This window comes from Clytia hemisphaerica, unplaced genomic scaffold (genome assembly GCF_902728285.1).
Source record: "Clytia hemisphaerica strain Z4C2 unplaced genomic scaffold, Clytia hemisphaerica genome assembly, whole genome shotgun sequence".
Lineage (NCBI taxonomy): Eukaryota > Metazoa > Cnidaria > Hydrozoa > Leptothecata > Clytiidae > Clytia > Clytia hemisphaerica.
In genome coordinates, this window is record NW_027104462.1 from 105610 (window position 1) to 117122 (window position 11513).

Below are 11513 nucleotides of genomic sequence, written 5' to 3' on the forward strand. Positions count from 1 at the left end.
TTGAATAATGAAAATATTTTTCTAGATCTTTATACAAATTGATGGATATGATTTTGAATTCAACTGGCACAGCTTTCAATGAAAACTGATGTAAACTCAGAAAAAAGGACTATCTTAGCATTATTAATAAATCATATTTGATATTTTTAGGATATGTTTTTAGATATCGAAAGTTGTTTTTGTTTTTTTCTTTCAATATAAAACTTTTCATTAATTAATCAAACAAATATCGAAATGGGGAGTCCTTAATTCTTTTGTAAATCCTTGGACGGTTAGATTGATAACTTTGGGATATTGCACAGGACGGGCACTTGTCAACAACCTATCTAAACCCGCCCTAAATTATTGAGGGACGAGGTCGTACGTGATTTAGGAAAAACTGAAGGAAAAGTCAACCTATATTTTTCCTATCACTTTTCAATTTCTATATATGGTGGACCAAATGTTGGCAACACACTGTGCCTGGACAGCAATATTGAATGTTAGTAAACTAAACGTGTGTTGAATTCTGTGAAGGGTTAGATTTTGCTGAATTGGGTATTGAAAAACTCACTAAATTGGTGAATAGCAAAAATTTTGGAGAATCTTTCGTTCGTTCGCCAAATCAAAGAGGTGTACAAGAGATCGAGCACTTCTGATGAAGATGAAAGTTTGAAGAAACAGGCCCCCCTTATATGATATTATTTACTATCTTTGGCTATAGAAATCAATGTACTTCCATTCCCTTCATTGTACCTGTCAATACTTGACTACGTGACATAGCTGTTGTTGCGGTGCATCCACGCTTAAGTTAATCCAAGGTTGCAACCCAGCTGGCATATAAAGTTTTTTCAAAGTTTATCTAACCAGTGCCGTAGGAAGCATTTCCATATTGGGGGGGGCTGAAGTTTAGTGACACCGCGAGGGCCTAACATGGTTTGGCCCGAGGGGAAAAATTTTGAAAATTTGAGCTCTAGATTGCTTGAAAATGCACTCAATTGTGACAATTATGACAAATTAAAAAAGAAAAACTTTGCATTTTGCAAAATAACCATTTTTGAAAAAGTTATTGGGGGGGGGGCATAGCCCCCCTTGCCCCCCCAGTTACCAGGCCATATTTTAGAAAGGCAAGGCAGCGTCCGTTGGTGGCCAAATAGGTCACTTTTTCCAGTGTTTTTCCACTAAAAAGGCTCTTTTTACCAATATTTTAGTAATTTCAGGAGGGGCAGCGTCCGATAACCGGACGCTTAAAGGGCATAAAAAATTGCCTGGTTACTACGGCACTGCTAACGCTATATGGACGTTTTGAGGATCAGTGAAACAACGGTGTGTATCAGCTGGGAACCACATCACAGTACACCCTCACATGAAAGTTAATCACAGAAGAACCGAGTGGAAATTGAAGCCTGACCATCTGAACGAGAATCAAGGCTGATAGGCCGATCAAATATCACTAATTCAAACACAGAAAAGAAAAAATTAGAATTGGAATTTTCAACAAAAACTTTTTTATTCACGGATTTTTGAGTGTTGAAATTCAAACTTCCTTGTTGTCTAATCAGATTTCCACCAAAGTAAAATAATTAGCTTAAAATTCAAAAGATACGACACGCCAAAGTTCGCAAAATTAAAACTTTATAAAAACGGGCATTTTTGGGACTGGACACTGGAAAACTAAACTGGCACGCCAGTCGGGCTGGAATGATCTTACGCGGGGAAGGTAGCGTAAGAAGTTAGGCAAGCGTAGGAAGAAAACTTGTCGGTGGGTTGGACTGAAAGCCAGCTGAAAATCAACACCCTCCCGAAAACATATCCTCGCTCTTTAACATAGATCCTATTGTAGCCAGACGCCCACCACCTACCGCCCTATGATTCCAGACCGATTAATTTAGAGACTATTTTGCTAGCCTACTGAAACACCAGAGATGTTATAGTCAAATACCGGAGGAACGGTCATCTTTTGTGAAAACACTAGTACCTACCGTGAGCATGACATTTTAATTTTCTTTCAAACTAACCTGTGAAGACGGACCATTATATGAATTTAATCGCACTTGTCTAAATCACATTAAAGATTCGAAAATAGAGGGCACATTATCCTTTAAGCTGACGCAAATTATATCATTCGATTCTCTGACTCCAAAGTCTGCAATCAACTGCATTAAAAAGAATAAATTTTCGAGCATGGACCGTAAATCAAAATGCCGCGCTCCTCCCTCCCCATACCTGTCATCTTAAAATTCAAGCATCAATTCTAAGGAGCCTAAAGCGGCATGCGAGATGGCGTGATTGTGCCTTTGCGGCGTGATGGCGTGATTCCAAAAAGCGTTAAACGTGTTTGATAAGGGAATATTTTTCTGTGATGGCGTGGTTAGAATATTACACGCCTGTGTCACAGACCAACTGGGACCCCGGCCCAACTGGAAAATTTGGCCTAAACTTGGTTCCCGGTGTGAAAGCTATCCTACATTTTCAGCCCCGCTGGGAAAATGACTTTGATTACATTCCCATCTAAAGTTAAATGTAAAAATTTGTACTCCAAAACCATTCCCACTGGGTATATATATTTTGCAAAATGCAAAGTTTTTCTTTTTTAATTTGTCATAATTGTCACAATTGAGTGCATTTTCAAGCAATCTAGAGCTCAAATTTTCAAAATTTCCCCCTCGCGCCAAACCATGGTTGGCCCTCGCGGTGTCACTAAATTTCAGCCCCACCCCCAATATGAAAATGCTTCCTACGGCACTGTCGGCGGGGGTAAAACAACGGACTGAAACTTCCATATTTCTTATGGCTTGGCATTTCAATTCTTTTGTTTTCAAGTCAGAAAGTTCAGGAAGGAGGGGAAAAATAGCATCATGTTTTACTGATCTATTTTATTATTTGCAGTGGGAACAAAAAATGGAGGATAATTTTCTACCGGGGACAATATTTTGGCCCATTTTTGCAGTGGGAAAGGGTCCCAGTGGGTCTGTGAGAAGAGGGTGTGTAATTGTTTAAATCACTCACTGTGGTTGCTCTTCTCCTGATATTGACATTTTCCTTCCCTCTCAACAATTCTTCACCATAAAAATGTAAAGGTGTACCAGATTCAAATCCAATCCGAGGCAAACACTGCACTACTTTCTTGATAAAACTTTCAGAAAAAAATCATAAAATTTACGTCTTCGCTTGATTTGAAACTTCTCACACATGAAAGCTTATCAAAAGTCGTAAAGGCTATTATATAGTTGAATTCTTTGGTTTCTGTGCTCTCTTTTGTATGGATAGTAAAGCACACGATCATTTTTTTGTGAATGAAAAAGATTAGAATGTTTACTAAAAGACTCAAAGGTATTATTATTTATAAGAACTTAAATTTCAAAAGATAATGAAATACAGTTCTTACAAGATTACAACAAGGGAAAATTAAAATGGCAGTTTCCTTGATTGAAGAGTTTCTGTAAGTACTCAGCAAACATTCAAAGAGTGCACGATACAGTTGCAGTGCTTCATAAATATGTATAAATATGTTTCAAAATTACGAAAATCAAAAATGAACTCCCTCCAAAGGGTCAATTTGAAATTTGGACTTAGATTTGGTGGCAAAAACGTCAAAAAATTGACAAAATTTTCGATAATTTAGTCTATCTAAGGGTCGATTTTCGAATAAGTTTGGCTTGAACATATCTGTCATCTCGCAAACCTAGCTCCACCGGGAGCTCTACAAACTCTCGAAAACCTTGTCAGTGTGACACGTTGAGTCCAAAGTACATTAAAAAAATTGATTTTAGATGTAAATATTTTTAACTTCGTAATCATCAGCATCATTCCTCTTTTCTGAATAACATGCATGTGTAATTCTTTCAATTGTCTCTTTTTTCATTGTCTTTTTATTTTCTCTGGATATATTTATAAGTTTCTGGGAGCCTACCTCGTCATTTCCGAGAGATTAAAATTCAAAAATATACAGGCTTTGCCTTCTTTGCAATCTTATTTCATTTTCTCTATTGCCGCCATCATTAGCTAAATGAGCACGCATGGATCATATCTCAACATTGTTTCAACGTTCAGGTTCTAATGTTCTCAACGTCCATATGACGTTAGATGTTTTTCTTACATTTATAACCGCCTCAGTCTGTCTCAGTCTATTGATGGATAAAACCACCTCTAAAATCACCAATCATGTCATTTCCAACCATCAGTGTTGAAATCATTTTCATCTACGCACCGATCTTGTAAATTTCTGGAATCTCGTCTTAATGGATTGATTATCCTTCACATGTTTTGATGACGTCATATCTTTCAAAAATTTAACAATATCTTTCCGCCGATTACCTAAATGATCTATTAAATATCTCAACAAATCTTCACGTGACTTTTTCTCCATCTCTGCACGCCACACGACCAACATGCGATAAATTTTCTCTTGATCTTTGTAACTTGAATTAATGATTTGATTAATCTCTTGACGTTTTTTGATATTCAGATCGTTTGGTAGATGTTTCCAGTTCCCGTCAGCTAGCTGGTAAGATATACGTCGTAACTCTCGATCGTCAAGTGTGTCTTAAAAAGAATAGAATCTTCATCAATTAACCAGACATAAAATTTAAGAAATTACTTGTTCCGAGTTTAAATCTGTGCAACAGACTCTATGGGAATCCTTCTAAAAATTCGATTGAAAAATCATCCTAAATTCTTACCCTAATCGGAAATTTCCTTCCGAAATAAAAATGTCGAATTATCTCAACTAGCTTTTTGGTTGAAAAAACAACCCTTCTTTTCTTATTATAATTTTGGTGAAAATTCCAGAGCTTTAGAACGTTGATAAGCCGTCAATCCACTATTGCAATACCAGGCCGATAACTGATATAGCCATTTTTAGATAGAGTGATATATGATCAAAACAAAACAGTTACTGACCTTCTCGTTGATGCTCCAAAGCTTCTTCTGATGAGGAACGATTCAAACAATCTAGAGATTTGGATCGTTGACGCCTTGTTAAGGTATTATCAGCAAAGTCGTCCTGCAAAAGAAATTTATTTGGAATTGATTTTTGGCCTGGTAAACTTTTGGACTACTTTGACTGGACTTTGACGCCCTTTACATTGGTTTGCAGAAACCTTGGTGGCTCAACTCAAATAAGTGACATTTTGGAAAGAGCAATACTTCAACCATCTAAACATGACGTAGGTCATAGCTGATAGAATCGCAATTGATAGGGAATTCTTTTTACGGTACTAAAAGAAACATTATATTCTAATTAGGTTGCAAATGTTGCGCTGACAAGCGCATTATAGACTCTAGTCTAAGCTATATTGTGAATGTAGAGCTCATACTACAGTGCACAAGGTCACGCGTTCCCTGATGGACTTCAAGACTTCAAGATAATACGCGATGCCTCTCTTCTACTTGATGCTCAGCAATAAAGGGAAGTATCAAAGTGAGACCCTTCTCTGCATTCGGGCATTATAGTTAAAAAAGGGAACCTTCGGTTCGCCCTCGACAGTGATGGTAAACTTTCCTATATTGTATAGTTTGAATGAGCAGTGGAACGCTTACATACCATTGAATCATGTAATCTTCCATTTTTTATAGCAACGGGTGGGGTGGTTTCAGGCGATGATATTTCACCTTTGCTGTTATTGTTGTTCATATTGTATTGATCATGCTCTCGTAGTTTGTGAATTCGATCCTCCAATGATTTGATCTGAAAAGAAATTGTTACTCGTTAGTTTTTTCACTTAAATTACCATTAAAACGCTTTTGACACCTACTATATTAAATCTAGACTCTAACCACGGAGTTGTTTAGAGGGTTGAGTTGTTTCCAAACACGCTTTAGCAGTATTCTAAAGGCTAACCGGACAGCAATATAGACAAACACCGCGCATAAAAAACACTTATGTTTTTTTATGGGCTCCCATTGGGCTTTTTCAATCATTACCCCCATGGAAATCCACTTATTTTTGACGGATTTTTTTCTACTGCTATGGAATTCAACTGCATTTCAAACCATACCCCCTTGGAATGGAAATGAACCCCCTCAACAGGGGGTACACGGTTTTTTTCTGGAAAAGCCCATTCAGCAATTCAGGTATTATCAATAGCGAGTTTATGGATCTACCCAATGAAGTATAAGCCCGAAGGGCTAGAAGTCAATCTCCTTGGTAGGATTTGAAGCCAACGAATCCTACCAAAGTTGCGCGGCCTTGAGCGGATCGCCTGGTTTTTACACAAATGACAGATTGAAACTAAAATTTATAGCTAAATTTCGAAAAAAATATCAATCGTAAACAAAGGAATTGCTAGATTCAATCTGTCGTCATAAATGCAGCGCATTTTTTAAGGCTTCACTTTTTCTTGCCTGAGAAAGGTTAGAGGTTGACCTCTAGCCTTTCGAGCTTTAAACTCAATGGATCTACCCATTTGAGTACAATGGAGTGATTAAAACGACCATGAACAAACAGCCTTCCCAGTGCTGATTTACCCTCGTCCTCAGTCGTCAGTCTAGATCTAGTCAAATTACAACCTAACCACCCTTGCCGCTATTTATTGAAACATGAATGGAAAGTACACTCTTCATAATGCTCATTTTCTAAATTTCTCGTCTCAGTCGAATTTCTCGTCTCAGTATAAATAAAACTATTATGGTCAGTTCAAGTTAAAGAAAAAGTATTATAACCTTACCACTTCATTTTGATGTTGTATTTTACTTTCGTACTCTCTTTCCTTTTCTTCGTCATAACGTAACGCTTTTCGGTGGAAGGCGTTCAATACTTGCTCACTCCTGAAAAGATGATGAAAAGTTGTATTCTTGATATCAATGCGGTAATATTTTTCTACAGAAACACTCAGATTCTCGCCAGTGGTGGCAAATTTAAGCTAGAGAAATGTTGCTCAAAATACGGGTGTATCCGTAAAAAAAACACGTAATGAACACGTAAATGACGATTACCCATTTGTATAGACACACAAATTTTTCTACTCAATGATTTTTCCGGACACTCTGTACTATTTTTAAAACTTATTTCAAAATTGAAATCAAAACAAGTCAGTCAATAGTCATCAAACGAGTTGAGTGGGGCGTTTTTGGGGGCGACTCTCGACCAATCATATTTTCACAGTGTATTCATGATTTTCATAACGTTATTTTTTCTACGGAGACATCCTAGTTTTTGCCAGAAGAAGCAAATTCAACCGGTAGAGAGATTTGCCACTACTGGCAAAGTTTTTGTACTTTCGACTTTTTGTACTTCGTTTTTTCCCAAATATTAAAAATTGACTTTGATCAGAGACCTTTTAGTCAACTTACTCTTGTGAATTAAAACTACTGGTAGAAGATGTTTCCGTATGATTGTCTGTGATGAGTTGAGAAGCCGATGAGTAACTCCTCTCCATTTGATTGGCAGAGTAACCTCGATCCATCTGGGTAGATGAGTAACTTCGATCCATTTGGTTAGACGAGTAACTTCGCTCCATTTGTCTTGTAGGCGTGTGTGAGTTAGGTGAATAACCAAAAGATGACTGATGGTTTGGAGATCCCATTCTGTGGAATAATTCAGCCTAAAATATATACAAAAACAAAGCTCAGTCGAGTGTTATAAACATTCGATATTTTACATCGATAGACAAGTAATCCATAGCCTGTCCCAATCCAAAGAGGCGACTTTTATCTCCTGGTGTCGATAAAAAAGCCTTGGTCGTTTGGTACAGGCAAAGTAATCTATAACAGTTCAGTTTTAGAATTTCATCACATAATCGCCATCAGGATTCCGCTTTTACCTCATTTGCTTATAATCCAAATGTTCCCTTAGCAATCAAAAGCACCAAAATGACAAACATTGGGATAGTGCTCCGAAGAAGAGATCCAAACCAAGCCTCTACTTTTTTCACAAAGCAATAAAACACTCGACCAACGTTCCTCAGCCTGCTACTCTTTTTGATTCAATGCAGACTTAGGTCAAGAAAGTGTCGGTCAATCAAATGACAGGATATTCGGACGTCCTCTCGTTGTGATTGACTAAAATGACTTTTTAGTTGTTGAAATTTTGATACCTTAAGGGAAGAAATTTTGGCAGATTTGTCAAATTCCCCTAAATCCAGCTAAATTTAATAAGAATTTCTACCCGTAAGGTAGCATTATTATCAAGGTTTAAAAATGACCACATGTCTGAAATTCAAAGCTCAAAAAATGACTCAAACCAATTCAACACTAGGAATAATGTTTGCAGAAAATCCGAGTAAAAATATTACTTGTAGTTCATTTCGTTCAATAGCTGTAATCCTCAAAATATCTTGAACTTCAACCACTTCTCTCTTCAAACGATCAATTTCACCAGCTCGTTCATTATGCTCCAATTCTTTTTCTGCTGACGTCATCAAGCGGGAAAAACTTTCCTGCTCGGCCCGCTTACGTTCACTTTCAGCTTCTCTAGATTTTTCTTCGAGATCAGTGATGGTAGTTTCACACTTTTGGAGTTGATCTTCGAGTTCGATATTTGATTTTGCGATATTGCTATTCTCCTCGAGTAGAATTTCATGTTCCTAAAAGAATAAGTTAATTGAAAATCCTTTTGCCTGCAATCCCTTGATCATCTTCTTATCACGATTTAAGAAATCATCAAAGCAAGAAAGCTTAAAGCAACCTAAGTAGTGAAAACCTAACTCTGATGTAGACTATACTATAGTCTAAGACAAATCACGATCTAAGAATTATGCCCAAAGCTGAAGAAAATTAGCAAGTGGGTTTTTTTTGCCGAAAAGAGTTTACAGTCGGTAGAGTTTGACTGTGGTATCTTTGAAACTCTACCACCGATTTTTTCCGTAAAACGCCACATATTTTCCCTCCTTGCCCTATAACGGAAGATGAAATTGTATAATCCTGATACTAAAACTAAAACTTTGAGACTTCTTCTTATAAACTAGTGATCGTCGAGCTGATTACCTTTAACTTGCTTGCGTAAAACATGGGGTGACCAAGCTAAAGTTTGACACCCTTTAAAAGTTGTATTTCGTTTTTGGCGCCCCACTCTAACTTCTACAAACTATTGAATCGCGAGCAAAGCGAGCCGAAAAAAAATTAACCAATACAACGCAAGATAAGGGCGTTAGGGCGAAAGGGCGTTATTTTCGTAATAAATAAGCGCCTTTTCGCGTTTCAAAGAGCGCTGCATAAGCTGGGTTTACGAAATTATTACGATTTTCCTTTTTGGCACCCACTTGGTAGCCATCCTCCCCTGGCAGTAGGTTTTATATCATAGATATCTTTACCTGTTCTAATTGTTGGACTTTTTTCTTTAAATCGTCATTTTCTTTTTCAAGGTTATCCATCAATTTCTGTTTCTTGCGGATCAAAAATTTCATTCCAGAATCAGTTAAATTATTATTGTTATCATTATCCAAAGAAATACTCGAAGCTGTCGAAGCTTTACGTCCAAAAAGATCAATATTCACTTTCGAAATTTCAGATTCGAGTTTTAACTCGCTTTCCTCCAACTCCATTTTAAAAGTTTCATATTCTTCTTCGACTCGGAATAACTCATTTTCGCATGTCTCTCGCTTTTCAATCTCTTTTCTTAGTTTAGATTTAAGTTCACTTTTGTCTTGCTCTAGTTGTGTAATCTCAATCATATTTGTACCAACGAGTTCGATAGACTTCAGGTGCTCATAGTCTGTTGTAAGTTTTTTATGGTCTGCTTCAAGTGCGTCATTTTTCTGTTCCATATCTTCCATTTCTTCTAAGTATGTCTCAAGTTTGACCGATAGATCTTTGTTCTCTTTGGTGAGTTTTGAGATCTTGTCTTCGAAATCTTTGAACTTGTTTCCTGAGCCTTGTTGAAGAGCTGGATTGAAAATAAATGAATTTTGAAAATCTTAATTAAGTGGTCGATAGATTTTGGTTCAGCTCAAAGTTCCTTTTATCTGTTAATTTCCAGAAAATTACACCAGCTTGCACACAACGTTGTTTTGACGTTTATCCATTGTTCACTACATCCATATAAGGTTTTATGGTGAACGTTGAAACACCGTTGTGTGCCAGCTGGAATGGGTAGATTAAATAGAAATATGATGTTCTTGCATCAAAATATTTGAAAATTTCTCACATCCACTTCTGTTAACTCGAGACAGGGGTGTAGACGAGTATCCAGTATCAGCATTTGTATTGATAGAACATACTAACGGATTTCTATGCTGTATTCTTTGGCATTTAAAATAGACTCTTTCTCACAGTCCCGTTGGGACCCCTTCTAACTGGAAAAATTGTAAGAAAATATCGTCCCCTGCAGAAAATTATGCGAATATCAATCCCCATAGAGTCTGCGTTCGTTACTTTTACCCCTATTGGCTGAAAAATCCTTTCGGGTGGTCTGTGAGAAGGGGTACAAACAAAGACAAAAGGCCAAGCAAAAAAGTTAAATTAGGACAAAAGTATATGAACTTACTTTCGATTTCATCTTTGAGCTCTTGTACTTTATCATTAGCTTTTCGTTTATCTTTTTCAAGCGTATATACCATATCCTCTAAGCTTTCACTGGCCGACATTTTCTCTTTCATCTTTTGAAAACGTTTTTCAAGTCCATCATAACTCATTTTTTTAGTTTCAATTTCATTTTCAAGATCTAGACATTTTTCCTCGAGTGTCATCTTTTCCCGCGCTTCCAATTTATATTGGTCCAAGAGCGTCCGGTTTTTTTCCTCCAAAGCAATTGCGACTTTCTGTAACATTTTATGAGTTTCTAAAACCTTTTCTAACTCTTGTTTTATATTTTCTAGATCTTTCTTCAAGGCTTCTTGATTCTCCAATTTATGACGTAATTGATTACATTCTTTTTGGAGTTTGATAGGGTCTGGAACCGAGCTAGCTACGTCATCATTTTTGTAAAGCACAGTTAGAACTTTTTGTTGCTCCATAGTTTTTGTATGATTTCTAAGTTTGGTGATTTGATTTTGGAATTTCTAGAATTAAAAATGATCAATTAAAAACATGAATTTTTACCAAAGAGACTTTCCAGAAGAATCATATACCTCCCGTTTGAAATTTTCGTTTTATTGAGTTTCAAGCCCAGTTTCAACTTTAATCTTTCTCAGGCAAGAGAAATTGAAGCTACTTATTTCCCATCCAAAACGCGCATAGAACGCGCCGTAATCATGACGACGCATTGCATCTTACGGCTCCTTTGTTTTTTAGGGCTTTATTTTTATAAATCTAGCAATAGATTTTTTAGATTCAATCTGGTGTTTGTGTAAGAACTAAGCGCGGGCGTTCTGGATGGGAAATAAGTGGTTTCCCATTCAGGAGGCTCACCTCTAGCCCTTCGGGCTTGAAACTCAATGGTCTATTTCCTTTCCATGGCAGAAACTCTATTTCTTGTCTCCACCACTTCACCCGGGAAAGATTTCCTGTTCAGGCAATCCTTACCTCATCTTGATATTGTGTTGCCAACTAACTTCGCTATCATAGTTTTCATTCTTACGCTGTGATTCACGGTAATCAACACAGATAATCGAAAACATATCATCTACAAATTTCAAACATGAATGACCTACTACAAC

At 36.9% G+C, this 11513-nt stretch overlaps 1 protein-coding gene across 1 annotated transcript; it reads right to left on the reverse strand.

The window, feature by feature from the left end:
- Positions 1-3293: 3293 nt before the first annotated feature.
- Positions 3294-10912, reverse strand: LOC136821109 (girdin-like). Its single transcript, XM_067077336.1, has 8 exons — positions 10403-10912; positions 9231-9802; positions 8214-8504; positions 7273-7523; positions 6648-6747; positions 5525-5668; positions 4882-4984; positions 3294-4524 (listed from the first exon to the last, which is right to left on the reverse strand). Exons 1-8 carry the CDS (start codon positions 10869-10871, stop codon positions 4178-4180), a joined length of 2277 nt encoding a protein of 758 aa, XP_066933437.1. The 5' UTR covers positions 10872-10912; the 3' UTR covers positions 3294-4177.
- Between the last annotated feature and the right edge of the window lie 601 nt (positions 10913-11513).